The following is an 18,133-nucleotide window of genomic DNA, read 5'->3' on the forward strand; positions in this document are numbered from 1 at the left end:
AAAGAATAAACTGCAGTAAGTGCAGAAAGAATTAAGGCTTGTAAAGGCAAGCATTTTTCAGACAATAGAAGCGACTCTATGTGGATGGGGGAGAGAAGACTAATTTTATTTTTTTATTCCTTTCAATACAGTATGTATACATATATTGTTAGTTTACATATGCACACTATCCCATCTTTGGGCTAATCTGTTGAAGGACTAGTTGATCTTTGGATAATGGAAATGACCCAGGTAGTTGACACAATGAACCCTAAGCATTCTCTCTTGCTCAATAGAGCCAGACAGGCCCTCAGTTTATCAGAGAACCTACTTCATAGCAGTGATTATGATGAAGAATTCTTACTTCTCTGTCACTATCTGGCTTGAGTTAGCTGGTTTTGATGCCAGTGACCATGGAAAGGATGCCTAGCTGGCATGGGACTTGGGGGTATGGTGTTACCAATGTTTCCAGTCCTTACTGGTAGTAGGGGGTCCCAGAAGAGGGTACTGGAGAACTACTTCTTGAGGCCTTCACCAATTAGTCTGTGATGTCCTACAGGGTTTGTTCCCTAAAATGTTTAATGCCTACTCAAAATTGCTGAGAAAGGTTGTCCAGGAATCTGGGGTGTGATGTCACCAGTATGAAGATGACACTCAACTCTATATCACTTTCCCTTCTGATTCTAGGGAGGTAGTTGAAGTTTTGAACTGGTGCACAGATTAATAAATGGGATGCGGATGCACAGTTCCCTCCCACATGAACATCTCTCTTCTGGAATTCTAGTGTGTACTTAATTCCATACAAAAAAGAAGTTATTTTTACCTTATGTTTTTCCATAAGTGATACCATTTCTGTTATCTTGTGCTGACATCGAATGTCTATTTCTTTCTGCATTGCCATTGCTTCAGCAGCCACAGCTTTCATTTTTTCTACCTATTAATAAAAACAGGTTGCTTACCTATAACTGATGATCTGGTAGAGATCCGTCGATATCCATAAGAATGGGTTCTGCGCCTGCGCAGGAGTCACGCGGTAGCCATGCTTGAGCTTGTCGAAGCGCCGAAGCCACGCCCCCACGCTGAGCGTTCTATATAAGGCGTGTCTTTGGCGCGAAGTCCCTCAGTTCTTGGACGACCGCCGTCGAGGACGACCATCCAGAAGACGAAGGTGAGTTCATCCAAGGTAAGTGCTCAATAAAGGACGTTGCAAAGGGCTGCACACTGCAATGCACATAAAGGTAGTCCTACTGCAGAGGGGAGGTCGGGAGGGTCTTATGGATATTGACGGATCTCTACCAGATCATCAGTTACAGGTAAGCAACCTGTTTATCTGGATCGAGATCCGTCGATACCCATAAGAATGGGTGTCTAGCGAGCTCCAAAAAAGGAGGAGGGGAGCAGTAGGAATCAAGGCAGCACCCTTTTTAAGATGCTTCTCCCGAATGAAGCCTCTGCAGCAGAGCGTACATCTATGGCATAGTGTTTGATAAACGGGGACTCAGAGGACCATGTAGCTGCTTTGCAGATGTCCGTGAAAGAAACCCCCGCTAGGTGTGCAGCTGAGGAAGCATGGGCCCTAATGGAGTGGGCCCGTATAGCTTCTGGAGGTGCTTTGTTTTGTAGCTTGTATGTGAACAATATCACCTGCACCAACCATCTCAACAGTCGTTGTCTGGAGACTGGGGAGCCTTTGGAAGAGCCCTGGTATGACACGAAGAGACGTTTGGAGACTCTAAAGTCTTGTGTTCTGGACATATAAAACAGCAGAGCACGGCGCACATCCATAGTGTGCAAGGATCTCTCTAAGGAAGTGGAAGGAAGTCTGAAAAACGTAGGCAGGATGATATCCTGATTGAGGTGGAAGGAAGACACTACTTTAGGTAAAAAAGAAGGATCCAGACGCATTCGGACTTTGTCTGGATAAAAGATAGTATAAGGGGAGTCTACCCTGAGTGCTGTGAGTTCACTGACACGTCTAGCCGTAGTAATTGCTATCAAAAAAACAGTCTTCCAGGAGACCAGTTTTAATGAACATGTGGCCATGGGCTCAAAAGGAGGCTGAGTGAGTGATGAAAGAACCAGAGATAGGCTCCATGGTTCTACAGGAGGCTTAACTGGCGGGTACACATTCGAGAGACCTTTTAGAAAGGCCTTACTCAACAGATGGGAAAACAAAGTCTTTCCATCACTGCCCGGGTGTTGTGCGGAGAGGGCAGCCAGATGGACCTTAAGGGAGACATTTGCAAGACCTTGAGTTTTTAGTATCGTTAGGTAACGTAAGACTTCCTTGATCGAAGCCCGCTTGGGTAAAAACCCTCTTGACCTTGCATATATTTTAAAACGGTGCCATTTGCTCTGATAATTCTTACGAGTGGATGCCTTCCGTTGGTTGAGCAGAATTCGTTTTAGGAGAGTATCCGCCAGGCGGTCAGATGGAGAGTGAGTACGTCCGGGTGCAAGATCTGGCCGTCGTCTTGTGTCAGCAGATCTAGGCGCCGAGGCAAGTGGTGGTAACAGTTCTTGGACAGTCTGCGTAGCCGTGGAAACCAAGGTTGTCTTGGCCACCACGGGGTAATCAAGATCCCGGTGGTCGGTTGAGACAGCAGACGTGCCACTACCCTGGGTATCAGCGGGAGTGGGGGAAACATGTACGGAGTCTCTTCGGACCAGTTCAGCTGAAAGGCATCCCCTAGAGAACGAGCATTGTGGCCCGCTCTCGAGCAGTAACGGGAACATTTTGCATTCGTGGAACAAGCAAAGAGATCTATGGAGGGAAACATCCATTGGTCGAAGAGCGGGGTCAAGACTTCTGAATGTAGTTCCCATTCGTGTTGGTGATCTTTCAAAAAGACCCGACTGAGGTCGTCCGCTAAAACATTCTCCAGGCCTTTGATGTGTACTGCTGTAGGGGCAATCTGGTGTTGGATGCACCAGTGCCACAGCTGGACGCTGAGGGCGCACAGGCTCCGAGATACCGTTCCGCCCTGACGGTTGATGTACGCTTGTGCAGTCGTGTTGTCGAGCTGGACTTGAACAATCTGGCCTTGTATGATTGGGAGGAAAGCTCGCAGAGCCAGAAAAACTGCTAGTAGCTCTAGGAAATTTATGTGTAGTAGGGCTTGTTGAGGAGACCACCTGCCTTGGATCTTGTGCCCGTTGCAATGTGCACCCCAACCTTGTAGAGATGCATCTGTGGTCAGCCAGACAGTAGGGGAGGGATTTTGAAAGGGGACCCCACTGAGCAGATTGTCTCGGCGCGTCCACCACGTTAGAGAACGAAGGACTTGAGGAGGCATTAGTAAGCGTTTGTCTTGATTGTCCCTGCATGGATGAAAGACAGAAAGAAACCATAGTTGAAGCTTGCACATTTTTAGGCGAGCGAAGTGTATAATCGCATTGCACGAAGCCATCAGCCCTAAGAGGCGTTGGATGGCAAGGGCTGGTTGGGTAGGTTGATGCTTGAAGAGATGAATCAGGTCTCCAATACAGTTGAACCTGTCCTCTGGTAAGAATGCTCTCTGCACTCTGGTGTCCAAAACTGCTCCTATGTAGGGGATAACTGGAGCCGGTTGTAGATGTGACTTTTTCCAATTGATTTGAACACCTAGGTCGTGGAGAAGATCTATCACATAACGGATATGCGAAAGTAACTCTTCTTTGGTCTTCGCTGCCAGAAGCCAGTCGTCTAGGTATGGATAGATAGCAATCCCTCTGGTATGCAGGTGTGCAATCACCACAGCCATGCATTTTGTAAAAACCCTCGGTGCGGTAGACAGTCCGAAGGGCAATACATTGTATTGGTACACTTCCCGTCCGACGGTGAAACGTAAATACTTTCGGTGGCAAGGTCGAATACTTATATGAAAATAGGCGTCCTTGAGGTCCAGCGTTGCAAGCCACTCTTCTCCTTGAAGGAGAGGTAGGATGTGCTGCAACGCCATCATGCGGAATTTTCGGACGCGAATGAATTTGTTCAGGCGACGGAGATCCATAATGGGTCGTATACCCCCATCCCGTTTGGGAATTTGGAAGTAACGGGAGTAGAACCCATCTAGCCTGTCTGCCCATGACACCAGGGATATTGCCCCTTTGCGAAGGAGATCCTTCACCTCTTCCTTCAGGAGATCCGATGCAGGAGTGAGCTTCATCCCCATAAACCGAGGAATGGTCTTGAATTCGAGTGCATAGCCTGAGCTCACAATTTTCAGGACCCATTTGTCTGATGTTATATGGTGCCATGCGGGGACATGGCTAGCCAGCCTGATGGTTGGCTGGGACGGAATAGTCGGTGGTGAGGACGGTACCCCCGCTGGCTGGGAAGGGGAGAGAGGAGGAGGTGTCAATGGGCAATTGCAATTTTCAAAGACGCTTTTGGTTGTCCTGCGTCTTGGAACGTTGGGGTTGAGAAGCTTTATGCCTCTGCTGGTAGGCACGCTTTTGATATGGGGTATATGGCTTTCTGAAATCCCGGCGATCTTGGGTTCGATAGTTGGGCCGGTATTTTCCATAATTGGGTCGGTATCTTGATGACTGCCCGGAGGATGATGGGGCAGCGGTGAAGGTCTTTGCCGTGAACTTGGATTTTTTTAACTGTTCCATTGTGGCATCTGTGGTTGTGCTGAAAAGACCCGAGCCATCGAAAGGGAGGCCTTCGATCTTTTCTTTCATGTCCATCTGGAGATTAGTGGACCGCAACCAAGCATGCCTGCGTAGAGTGATAGCCGCTGTCATGGCCCTGGATTCACTCTCCGCTAGGTGTTTAGAAATGCTTAGCTGGCGACGAGTTAAATCCCCAGTGTTTTCCAAGGTCTGGCGGAACTTAGCCCTAAACTCATGTATAGGCAAAGTTTCCAGGTCTTTTCCCAAAAGTTCCCAGAGGCCATGTGTGTATTTGGCCGTGCAGGCTGCATAGTTGGCCACTTTGATCGAAAGGCACGAAGTCGAATACACCTTCCTGCCTAAAAGGTCTAGTTTCCTGCCCTCTTTATCCGGAGGAACTGTATGGCGTCTACCTGACTTGGAAGAAGTGGCGCAATCAATAACAAGAGAATTGGGCGCCGGATGCTTCAACAAATATTCATTGTCCTTATCTTGTACTCGGTAGAGGCTCTCAAGCTTCTTGGAAGTTGGAGTGGAGGTGTGGAGTACCTCCCAAGCACACTTAGCTGCCCTAGTGATCACTGGTAACATAGGGAGTGCCACCGGAGCGGTAGATTGAGACTGAAGCATAAAGTTGTATACCGGATCATCTATTGTTGCCAAAGGAGAGCGAATGTCCAGCCCCAGGGAATCTGCCATCGCACGAATGTGCTTGTGGTAAGCTTTTAGCTCATCATTCGGAGATACATACGTGGGTGGAGCCACATCCACTGGAGGATCCGCAATATTACTGTCCTCATCCGAATCCGACTCAAAATCGGACGAACCATAATGTTCAGAGGGGGAGCAAGGAGACGGTTCATTTACATTAGTTTGAGCAATGGTTTGTGTCTCTTCAGTGCTGACAGATGAGTGTGGCAGGACATCTGTTTGAATGGAGGCAGATTTCGTGCTCATAGGAAAAGTCTGTGAAGCACGGTGAAATAGTTCTGGGCACTGCGTCTGGGTAGATACAGTAGACACGGAACGCAGTGGCAATCGTTGAGACCCGGTGTCATCAAACACATATGGTTCTCCAGGTGAAGCTGTACCCATGGGATCCTGGGGGTATTCACAGGTGTGCCATGTTAGCGGGGAGCGCTCTTGGTTGGCGGATTGAGGTCTGGAGGAGTGTGCTGTGGAGGCTGAAGGTTGAGATGGGCCTGCATCTGTTGGCAAGAAACCCTTAAAGGTAGAGGTTGTCCGTCTACTCGACGTCGAGTCCAATAGCGAGAGCAGTGAGCGAGTCGCTGAAGGTAGCATATCCTCGGCATCGACGTCTATGATCTCGAAAGCAGGAGGTGGGCAGCGTGGCGTCACCTGAGAAGTAAGGACCGGGGTGTGCAGTACAGTAGCAAGAAGACCGACCGTCGGTGTAGATGGCGAAGCCGAGGTCAGCGGGGTCGGAGCTGGTGATAGAGCTCGAGCAATCGGCATCGAAATCGACGTCGAGGCAAGCACCGGTTGAACAGCAGGAGTCAATATCGAGGCAACTGTCGACGCTGAAGGAGCCGTCGACATCGAAGGCTTTGTCGGCATCGACCGAGCTGTTGACATCGAGGGAGCAGGTAGCGCCGACTGATCAATCGACATCGGTGGCACTGTAGTGGTCGATGGAATCCCCGATGTTGATGGTAAAGCCGAAGATTTCGATGATCGCGAAGATTGTACTCTTGTTGGAGATGGAGTACGAGGAAGCGGGTCTGGGGATCTTCGACGTTTTCTAGGTGGAGAACCATGCCGATCTGTGTTCTGACGTCCAGAAGGAGAGTCGGTACGCCCTCTTGAACGAAGATCCGGTCTCGACGGGGAAGACGAAGAAGATGTACACGACGTCGATGCTGACTTCTCCGGTTTCGATGTCGATGTCGACAACTTGGATACACGCGAAGGAGCTGGAGATTCCTTCGACTTAGAATGTTTCTTCGGCATCGAAGTAGGCTTCGAAGAATCAACTTTCTTCGGTACTGAAGAAGACTTTCGGTGGCGGCTCGACGTTGATGGAGGTGCCGACTCCGCCCTCGGGGGCAATTTCGAAGACGAGGTCGATGTCGAGGGACGAGGAGTACCCGGAGTGGAGGGGCTCAGAACCTCGTCATAAATAGCGGCCCGGAGGCGTAGCGCTCGGTTTTTTCTCGTTTGCTTCGAGAAAGAGAGGCAAATCTTGCAGGAGGCGACATTATGTTCCTCACCGAGGCATAATAAGCAAAGGTCGTGAAGGTCCTTGGAGGGGAGTTTCGCCCTGCAGCCTTCACACCATTTAAAAGATCTTTTCTCCTCAGTCATATTCACGCTCGTAGTTGAGTCCGTTCCGAGGTCGAAGAGCCGGGATCGTCGTCAGTCAGTCCGCGTCGAGAGCCAGGAAAAACCGAGAAGCCAGTCCGAGTCAAAATCCAAACAAAGGTCGCTTTCCAGTCCATCGTCAAAACCAAAAATCAATCAGTAAAAGATGAACTCGTTCTTAATATAGAGAGGAACTTTTCCAACAGCTGAGGCGGCAGACCGAGGTCCAAACGCAAAGGCGGTCGGAAAAGAACTGAGGGACTTCGCGCCAAAGACACGCCTTATATAGAACGCTCAGCGTGGGGGCGTGGCTTCGGCGCTTCGACAAGCTCAGGCATGGCTACCGCATGACTCCTGCGCAGGCGCAGAACCCATTCTTATGGGTATCGACGGATCTCGATCCAGATTAATATAATATGTGAATATATTTCTAATTATATGGACAATATTTTAAATCAACAATTTAGCAGTTATAATGATTTAATAATTGCTTTCTTTCTTCTTGTTTCACAATTCTTTTAGCACCTGAGGTCCAACCAGGTATTGGCAGCTTCAGGCAGTAAATCCATGAAGTGGTTTCTTCCCATAAGGAGGGACCACTCCAAGAAGCCATAAGAAGAAATGTGACCAAGAGACAGACATTCTAACCTGCTTAGATATAAAGATATATAGGTGCATGACATTTCACAGTCAGAGTGGGAAAGAATGGACTGGAGCCCCCCCGCCCCGCCCCCCACTAAACATTCTCATTATCCTTTCCCTACCCATCCTCCATTCAGCATCCCATGTTTCCTAATCCCTCTCCTCCTCACAACCCTAACTTTGGCCACTAACCATCTCACCATTGCAACTTTCCCACTGATGATGTATTAATTCCTACCACACTCACAAACCTAGCAGTTAGGAGAGGTACAAAGCATGAGAAGTATGTTATCCTACTCCTACCCCTCTTGGAGTTGCTTTTGATAGCAAAAGTAATCTATGATGCATTGTTTCCTTCCTCACTTCCATACTGTAAGAGTGTGCAGAGTGATAATGCACTTAGAACATAAGAACAGTCCTGCTGGATCAGGCCCAAGGCCCATCTAGTCCAGCATCCTGTTTCACACAGTGGCCCACCAGATGCTGCTGGAAGTCACAGGCAGGAGTTGAGGGCATGCCTTCTCTCCTGCTGTTACTCTCCTGCAACTGGTACTCAGAGGCACCCCTCCTTTGAAGCTAGAGGTGGCCTATAGCCCTCTGACTAGTAGGAGTTGATAGACCTCTCCTCCATGAAGTTATCCAAACCCCTCTTAAAGCCATCCAGGTTATTGGCTGTCACCACATCTTGTGGCAGAGAATTCCACAAGTTGATCATGCGTTGTGTGAAAAAGTACTTCCGCTTGTTGGTCCTAGATTTCCTGGCAATCAATTTCATAGGATGACCCCTGGTTCTAGAGTTATGTGAGAGGGAGAAGAATTTCTCTCTATCCACTTTCTTCACACCATGCATGATTTTATAGACCTCTATCATGTCTCCCCGCAGTTGTCTTTTTTCTAAACTAAATAGCCCCATGTGTTGTAGCCTTGCCTCATAAGAAAGGTGCTCTTGGTCCCTGATCATCTTGGCTGCCCTCTTCTGCACCTTTTCCTATTCTACAATGTCCTTTTTTAGATGTGGTGAACAGAATCGTACGCAGTACTCCAGGTGTGGCCGCACCATAGTTTTGTATAAAGGCATTATAATATAATGCCCTTATAATTACAAGGGCATTATAATATAACACTTCTGATTCTTTGTACCAATGCATTGTGTTGTCTTCTACCTGGGCTACACATCCCTGTCCCCTTTACCAAGCCTGGCTAGGTTTACTGGGTTTGGCCTCAGAGCAGGGATGGGAAGAGGGTTGAGCGTCACCCTGTGCCACCTCCGTCCCAGGCTGCTTGCTCCTTGTGCCTGTCCCTCTCCAGGGGCCCCTGACACTCACCACCAGCCAGCCTCTCACCCCTGGCTAGCTCCTTATATGCCTCCTCACAGGCCATGCATCCCACACCTCTAATTACGAGGCCAATGCCCCTCGTAATTGACAATTACAATTCAATTACAATTCCCTGTAATTGTCTACCCTTTACAGCTGCTGCCAATGCCTCTCCCCCTTCTCCTCCCTCCTGCTCAGACCCCCTCCCTTTGGGAGGGTTGCTGCTGATGTTATCCTCTCACACCGTAACTCTGGCCCTTTCAGGGCTTTGCTCCTCCTCCACTGGAACCGAGTCCCTGCCCGTTGGCAGTCTTTCCTCTGCTTCTCCCCGGCTGCCACCTGTTCCTGTCTCCTTGGGCCCGCTCACCACTCCATCCTCGGAGGTGAGGACAGCTGGCCTCACTGGGCACCATCCTACAACCAGGTGTCAGGACCCTGCTACTAAAGCCAGTTGGGCGGTAGAAGCCAATGAATTTTTATTGCTTTTCATCCTCACTCCAAACCTAGTTTTCTGACTTATTTCTTTCATACACATTGAGCATTACAGCTCAACACATGACAAAGAGCTAAAATACTGGGAGCTTCCAGACAGACATAACTCATATGAAAAAAACCACAGTTTTACAAAGTACTGAAAAATATTCAGTGCTTACCTCTCTGAGAAGTTTTTCTTCTGCTGCTTTTGCCACCTCAATTTCTTTGTTGTAGCTGTCTATTTTTTCTTTATACAGTTTATTTATATTTTCCAGTTCTGATTGTAATGTGTTCATCTTGAAACAGATAATAAATGTGTTTAATATATATTTAATATATTTTCTGACTTATAACAGATACAAAACTTGCCCTCCTGTTGCTCATCTTAGGTCTCCTCATATGTTCAATATCTTTCAAACCATCATCACACACCCCTTTGAAATTTTCCCTTACAGGGAACCATTTCCTATGGGCCTTCAAAACAGTTTTGCAAACAAAGCAGATAGGAACAGTGAGAAGTGGACAGGGATCCAATAAAGTCTTGAAAAATGGGAATAGCTTTCTTTTCCTACTGTTAAGAACATAAAAACAGCCCTGCTGGATCAGGCCCAAGGCCTAGATACAGCATCCTGTTCCCCATCAGATCCCCCTGAGAAGCCCACAGGCAAGAGATGAGGGCCTGCACTTTCCTGGGAGTTATTCGCACATGGCTTCATGATGTGGGGTAAATGTTGAGCAAAGCCACTTCGAATTACACTCGCAGCATTGAGGGAAGCAGCCCCTCCCTTCTGCTCTCGGGTTTTGTTTTGGTGCAACTTCACATGCCTCCGTGTTTTCCTTCTAGCCAATATGCGGGGGGGGGGGGGAGATTTATAAACAGCTATGTCTGCATTTCTAAAGAGAGTATCCCTCTTATCATGATAATGATTCTATGTAAGTGCCTCTCCCTATTTGCTCTGGCATTTTCAGAAAAAGTAGCTTAAAACCAGCATTTTAAGAACTCAGAAATACATTGAGATAAGCTAGAATTCACAAGACAACACCCAGTTTGTGTGTGGAGTGCTTCCAAGGATCTCGAAGGGACTTCAGGGTAGGTTTGGCCTTCACACTCTCTTCTGAAGGAGATTCGGAGTAACAACCCTGTCTCTAATGCCTCCAGCTGTTGCTTCCTTGCCTCTGAAGCTGGAGGTAGCCTATAGCCATCAGACTAGTAGTCACCGATAGACCTGTCCTCCATGAATTTGTCTAAGCCCCTTTTAAAGTCATCCAAGCTAGTGGCCATCACCACATCCTGTGGCAGAGAATTACATAGATTAATTATGCGCTGTGTGAAAAAGTGAGAAGAGGAGAAAAATTTCTCTCTATCTACTCTCTCTACTGCTTGAATAATTTTATAAAGCACTATCATGTCTCCCCATAGTTGCCTCTTATCCAAACTAAAAAGCCCCAGATGCTGAACCACCTCCAGCCTCAGAGGCACACAATGCCTTTCAATACCAGTTGCAGGGGAGCAACAGTAGGAGAGAAGGCATGCACATACCTCTTGCCTGTGGGCTTCTCAGAGACATCTGGTGGGCTACTGAGTGAAACAGGATGCTGGACTAGAAAGGCCTTTGGCCTGATCCAGCAGGGCAGTTCTTATATATGTTCTGTAGCCTTGCCTCATAAGGAAGGTACTCCAGGCCATAGATCATTAGCACAAGATTGCCCAAAGGTGCCTTGTGCTGACACAAGCCCTGCTGCTGCCATGATGGACAATTTAAAGTATGGTACATGTGGCTAGGAATGGGGAGTAGAATCCAAGCCCTTTCTTACCCTTTCAAGCCCTTTCCCATGGGATCTGTTGTTGTTTTAAAGTAATTGTTAACAAGTGGGTCTGAGACCAGAAGTTAAATTGCTGGGGAAATGCCTAAAAAGAAATGCAGGTACAGGTGGAAGAGTGTGGGCAGCAGAGTTCAGCTGCCTCTTTCTGACCATCTATGCTCTGCCTTAAATTGCTTCCCCTCCCTGCTTTATAAAGAATAATCAGGATCCAGGCTAGATCCTGTGACCATCATGTCTTGTTGCATTCTTAGAATGACAACTCTTATCATCATTATCCAAGCCAATACATATTTAAACTATTCTATATCCAAGTTCCATTAGTCAAATCATGTAGTTTGGCTATCTATTCACTGGAAGATCTTGTTTCTCTAGTGACTACAGTATGTAGTCCAGAGCTGTGAGCTATCCCATAGAAACAAAGCCACAAGTAACGTCATTGACATCTACTGAACTGGTCATGCATATTTAAATTCTTCATTCACTATGATCAAAACCTTGCAGTTTCTAGCTCTTCAAATTTTCTGTCTCTATTACCTTCACATTAATGATTTAAAAACCACAAAGATCAAGGTATTTCCCTACCTTTCCTTCAGTAATACTGGATTGCTTGCTTTCTGCTGCAACCTTCTTTCGTAAAACCTTATTCTGTTAAGAGTCATAGGTATTATTTAGTTTTATATTTACACATTTTATTTATATTATATATAATATGTTGTTAATTAAAGTAACAGCTGCAGTGTAATATGTAGAATGCTGTATCTGTGATATGCCCCAGTCTCCCAATCATGGAAATGCCTGCCATCATGGTTACGGCATTCAGATGAGTGCCACTGTAACCATGAGCAGTGTGCTGCCGGGAGTGAGTGAAGGGCCAGGCAGAAATTCCAGCCTCATTTTGGACTCTCTACTCATGCAGAGCGTCCTTTTGCAATAACATCTGAATAGCGCTCATGTCTTGAGCCCTTTGGAATTGTTTTAATTTTTTTATTATGCAAAAGTGTGTTTAGTTTGTGAAAATATGAGCGCATATCTACATATGTGCTCATGTTAGTGTTAAAGATGAGTGCATATTATCCGCTTATCTTTGTGAGCATCTATATAGTCCATTAAAGAGGACTGAAATATTGAAAAGTCTATCCATTATTAGACTCCTTCAAGAGAACAATGATCCCCCCCCCTCTCTTTTGTTTTTAAAGTTTCCCTTGGGAGTGTAACTGACTACAAAGGAACATAGGAAGCTGCCATATACTGAGTCAGCCCATTGGTCTATCTAGCTCAGTATTGTCTTCACAGACTGGCAGCAACTTCTCTAAGGCTGCAGGCAGGGATATCTCTCAGCCCTATATTGGAGAAGCCAGGGAGGGAACTTGGAACCTTCTGCTCTTCCCAGAACCTTCTGCTCTTCTTCATCCCCTGAGGGGAATATCTTACAGTATTCACACTTCTAGTCTCCCATTCATATGCAACCAGGGTGGATCCTGCTTGGCTAAGGGGACAAGTCATGCTTGCTACCACAAGATCAGGTCTCCTCTCCTAATCTAGAAACTACTTGGAATCTAGTCAATGTCTCTTTTCTATTGACATATAAGTTAATAGACTAGGGCAAATGAGCACAATTAAACATTATAAGAACTGAGCAAACAGCCTTTTTGTAGAAACATTTATTCCTTGTATGTTCTGCATCATCAATGGAATATATTTACATTTAATTAGCTTTCAATCATAACAAGCATGATAAAATAGCCTTCTATACATAAATGAAAGAATTCTGTGTTTATATTCCTGTTACTCTAATTGGTTCTTACTTCTTGCTGCAATTCTTCAGCATTCTTGGTTTTAGTTTCTATCTGTTTCTTTAAACCATTAATCTAAAAACAGTAAACAATAAATTTTGTTTGTTTATAATAATTACTAGCTTGACCAGCACAGAGCATCTGCATGCTAGTAAATTGCTCTCCTAGCCCTACCACAGCCCCCTCACCCCAGAGACCTCCCCACCCTCCAGTGTAGTGGCAACAGCAGCACTACTTTCCTTCCCTGCATGCCTCCTCCTTGGGCCTCCCTCCTTTGCCGTGCTCCTCCCTGGCTGCCCTGTTGGTCTTTTCTGGTTCCCTAGCCTTCCCCAAGCTTTCCCTCCTTGAGCCTCTTCCTCCTCGGGTCTCCCTCCTCCTCCGCCCTCCTGCTCCTCCTCCTCGGCTGCCCCATTGGGCCCCTTCAGTTCCTCAGCTGCCCCTGAGCCACCTGCTTTGGCCGCCACCATCATGCTGCCCCAGCTCTCTTTCACTATGCACACACATAGCGCTGCATGCCACATACCACCTAAGACTTTTTAAAATCGAGATTATAGTTTTAGTCATTTTGTTGTTAGCATGGTTACTGTTTGTATAGGTTGTATACACATCAGTTTCCTAAGCTGGCAGTCTTGCATATAATTATCTCTACAAAAGTCCACTCAAGTCAATGCATGCTATTTATGTAGAATTATAGCCTACAGTAGTTATGCCAGTATCCCATTGACTTCATTGGAATTTATGAAACATATGGAAACACATGCACAAGTTCTTTTTTGAAACATGGAAGTTTCTACTATTTTTCCTATTTCATTACTACAATGATTAGGAATACTAAAAGCTTGAAGCAATACTGACTACATTACACCGAGCAAGCATATGTAATAAATATTGTTTTGTACTCAAACTGGCACAAGTAGAGGATGCTATGGAAGACCTTCCTGTTCTTTCTTCCCCACTGCAGTCCTCACTGCCACCCAAAACCAGCTACTGAGGGTCAGGGGTATCATGGCCCCAGCCTTGAATGATGACCAGGAATAAAGCTTTGAATGGTAGGAGTTTTTTAGATCCATGTTACCAGTACCAGTTGCTCAGGTGCAGGACCCAGGCCAATACACTGAATTTCCAGAAATAGGATGGGGACATCTTCTTCAAATGGGAGCTCTGCTCATCAAGGTGCTTCTGCCTGATTTTCATGAATACCTCCTATTCCTGCAGCTCCCCATAACATGTGCCATTCTGTTCTTGAGGGTCCCCTGACCCTCATGAGTGGCTTTTCTGGGGGTTCTGGGGGCTGTTGTGGGGAAGAAGGCAGGAAAGTCTCTTTCTGAAAGTTTGTTTTAGCTTGTGCTAATTTAGATGCAAACAATGGCAATAATGCTTTTGTTTTTTTCTGTACACAGATTTTGTTTGAATCACTGCAATACTGCAGGAAAACTATATAAACTATTAGATTTTTTGTGCAGTAATCAATAGTAATCATTACTTTTGCATACCTTGTTTTCTAATGTCTTCAGTTGTTTTTCTTTTTTTGAAATTTCATTTTCAGTTTTTCTAACCTGAGAACATATTGTAAAATGATAAATATTTTAATCATACTATTAATTTTAAATGCTTTCTTTTCTGTCAATAGCATTCAGTCCATACTGTGTTCTCAATATGACATACTCATGATGATACAGAATGAGATCAAAGCTTCTTAAAAATGTATACTCTACTGCATTTTGTTAATTTATGACCCATAAAAATGTAGGAACACTAAGAATTTATTTATGTGACAAAATTAAATTAGTTTAACTGTCCTGCTTCTCACCAAAGCACCCTGGGAGTTTTAGTTGTGTAATGGCAAGAAATCACTAGCACAACATTCACAATGTTGTTTTGTGTTCACAAAACTACAGTTCCCAGCTGACTTGTTGCATGAGGAAGGACTGTCAGAAATTTTCTTCTGTATAATAAGAATTTCTTCTGCATATGTTTTATAAAGAAGAAAGAGATCTGCATATTCTGTAGTGATTGACATGACTCTGTCTGTGGAGTGAGTGGAAGGAGTTAGTAACCCATTTTAGGATACCTCTTTCATTAACAGAGCATAGCTTGAGTATGGCATCTTCAAAAAACTATCTTATGATAAGGAACTTACATCTTCATGACCATTGCCCAGTAAGGTTGTAATTTTTTTTCATCCTTCATTTCATGGCAAATAATATTTTTAGGGATCATTAATTTAATAGTAAAATATTCTAATGAAAGGGAACAATATCATACCTTTTCTTCACTTTCATCAAGTTTGCTGTTAGATTCTTCATCTTTCTTTTTCATCTTAACCTTCAGAGATTCCAATTCATTCCTATATGCCCAGTTAATGAATAAATACTGTTTCTTGGTCTCAAGTGAAAGTTCATTACAATTAACAACTGAGTAGATGTATAAAACAGAAAGAGGGGGGCTTCATTTACTGTTCATTTATTATTTGGGTATGATCCCGACATCCTTTGCATTGTCAATGCCACCTCCTGTAGGTGCTGCTGCTTATATGGAGGTTTCCTGCCACTGGCCATCTCACCCATTGCCAGTCCTCTCACAGTTGGATAGCTGTCCCCGCCTAATGGTGAGTGTATGGATCAACTGGATTGGGTCCCTCATTTGTAATGGCTGTATTACTTAATAAGAGGTCATTATTACACATTTTATTTCCACATTTTACTTTAAGATTTGAGATTAAATTAAATTAAATTAAATTGATTTTAACCCTAAAAGACTTTTAGTAACAGCTTAAAAATGAATGAGAATAATGTAGAATACATTTTAAGCTATATACCAGTTTATATGATCAAGGGCGTATTAGTATATATTAAACTTTTATATTGCCAGAAAAGAAACAATCTTTTACAATAAAAACATAATATGAATTCTTCTTGCCTTAACTGGATGTTTATTTCTTTGAGGTTTTCTATTTGCTTTTTAGCATTTTCTCCCATCTTTCTATTGTCCTGAATAAAAATAAAACCCATCTATTACTGAAAGTGCATCAAGAGCCATCTGTTACTGAAAGTCTATCAACGTACATTAAGCAGAGTCAGATCATCAGATCTACAAGGTCACAAATTCATCCTGGGACAGACCTCCTCAATGAATACATTTCACATTTTAAAATGCAAAAATTACAGTATAGTAACAATAAAATGCAATACGGTATATTTAGGAACATAGGAAGCTGCCATATACTGAATCAGATCATTAGTCTATCTAGCTCAATATTGTCTTCACAGAATGGCAGTGGCTTCTCCAAGGTTCCAGGCAGGAATCTCTCTCAGCCCTATCTTGGAGAAGCCAGGGAGCGAACCTGGAACTTTCTGCTCTTCCCAGAGCAGCTCCATCCCCTGAGGGGAATATCTTACAGTGCTCACACATCAAGTTTTCCTTTCATATGCAACCAGGGAGGACCCTGCTTAGCTAAGGGGACAAGTTATGCTTGCTACCACAAGACCAGCTCTCCTCTCCAGACCAGCTTAATTAAAAACGAGGAAATCAGATTACTTGTCAACTTGCCTTTAGCTCATTAAGTATATTGCTTTTCTCTGTTGTGATATGTTCATTGTCCAATAAAAGTTTGTTGCAGTCTGTTCTTAGTTGTTCATTCCTTAATCTATTTAAAATAATGAAGAACTCTTAGAAATGATTTTATATTTTTCAAATTTCTTTTAAAAACTATTCAATGACAATACTTTGAATTGTTTCACTAAATAAAAACAGGTTGCTTACCTGTAAAAGGTAATCTTTCTGGTGATCCATGTTCACTCACCACTTGGGTTCAGTGACTGCACAGTAACCCCTGTGGAAGAATTCCAAGCTCCATGAGGCGCTCTTTGGCTCCACCAAATTGCATGTGTGGCATGACTGCTATTTTTGGCAGGAGAGCACCTTTGTCCTCAGTTCCTGATTGGTCACTGTGATGAGCAAAGAATGTGGATTGACGGAGTCTGGTAAGTCATTATTACTGTGGAAGTATGCTAGCAGGGGGTAGGCCGGACAGGTGTTGTGAGTGAACATGGATCATGAGAAAGAACACCTGTTACAGGTAAGCAACCTGTTTATCTTTGTGGTGATCCATGTTCACTCACAACCTGGATGATTAGCGAGCTCACCTAAATGGTGGTGGGCACTAGCATATGTTTGGAGCACCTTCTTTAGCACTGCCCAACCAAAGTTGGCCTCTGCCACTGTGTGGATGTCCACAGCATAGTGTTTGATGAAGGGCAGGTCCGTTGACCATGTGGCTGATTTACAGATGTCTTTCATGCTGATGCCCGACACGTGGGCCACTGATGTGCCCATAGACTAGTAGAATGTGCCTTGATCCTTGAGGGAGGCTTAAGCCCTTGCTGGTTGCAGCACATGAAGATGAGCTCTATGAGCCAGTGGGATAGTCTATCCTGAAATAGGTTGCCCTTTGTTTTCTCCTTTATAGGAGACAAAGAGTTGGTTGGTTTGTCTAAACAATTTTGTCCTATCCAAGTAGTATAGAAGAGACCTCCTGACATCTAACAAGTGCATGAATTTATCCAGAAGAGTGGAAGGGTTTAGGAAGAAGGTGGGTAATATAATGTCCTGATTTAGGTAGAAGTCAGAAACTATTTTTGGTCTGAAGGAGGGGTCTGTTCTCAGAATTTATTTATTATCATATTTTATACCGCCTATGTACAAAATTTAAAACAATAAAGTAAACACAGATTAAAATCCCACAAGACACAATAAAAACAATATCATAAAACAAGTCGTTAAAACAAATTATTAAAATTAAATCCAGTTAAAAGCCTGAGAAAACAGGTGTGTCTTGAGGGTCTTCCTGAAAACAAACAGAAAAGGAGATGCTCTTATTTCAACAGGGAGTTCATTCCAGAGCCCTGGGGCAGCCACAGAGAAAGCCTGGCCTTGAGTCGCCATCAAATGAGCCAGCAGCAACTGTAATCGGACCTCTCCAGAAGATCGTAATAGGCAGCAGGGTTCATGACAAAGGAAGTGCTCTCTTAAGTACCCTGGTTCCAAGCCATTAAGGGCTTTATAGGTAATACTTTGTATTTCACCCGGAAACATATTGGCAGCCAGTGCAGTTCTTTTAAAATCAGTGTTATGCGGTCCCTTTGGGTTGTCCCAGAGACCGGTCTGGCTGCCGCATTCTGTACC

The 18,133-nt window shown here is 44.7% G+C and overlaps 1 protein-coding gene across 11 annotated transcripts in view; it reads right to left on the reverse strand.

Moving 5' to 3' along the window:
* SYCP1 (synaptonemal complex protein 1) overlaps positions 1-18,133 on the reverse strand; it is a 142,022-nt gene that overhangs the window by 25,723 nt on the left and 98,166 nt on the right. For 10 of the 11 annotated variants that reach the window (XR_008307234.1, XM_053250414.1, XM_053250412.1 and 7 more), the window contains 8 exons: positions 16,499-16,595; positions 15,869-15,939; positions 15,215-15,296; positions 14,443-14,505; positions 12,962-13,024; positions 11,739-11,801; positions 9,512-9,628; positions 803-913 (listed from right to left, as the gene is read on the reverse strand). Coding sequence is in view for 10 of the 11 variants with exons in the window: in XM_053250414.1 (XP_053106389.1) it covers positions 803-913; positions 9,512-9,628; positions 11,739-11,801; positions 12,962-13,024; positions 14,443-14,505; positions 15,215-15,296; positions 15,869-15,939; positions 16,499-16,595 (667 nt within the window). In the remaining variant the exon portion in view is untranslated. The remainder of the gene's footprint in view (positions 1-802; positions 914-9,511; positions 9,629-11,738; positions 11,802-12,961; positions 13,025-14,442; positions 14,506-15,214; positions 15,297-15,868; positions 15,940-16,498; positions 16,596-18,133) is intronic. The other variant, XM_053250407.1, reaches the window with a different exon arrangement.

The sequence above is a fragment of the Hemicordylus capensis genome, chromosome 4 (assembly GCF_027244095.1).
Source record: "Hemicordylus capensis ecotype Gifberg chromosome 4, rHemCap1.1.pri, whole genome shotgun sequence".
In the NCBI taxonomy this organism is placed as follows: Eukaryota; Metazoa; Chordata; class Lepidosauria; order Squamata; family Cordylidae; genus Hemicordylus; species Hemicordylus capensis.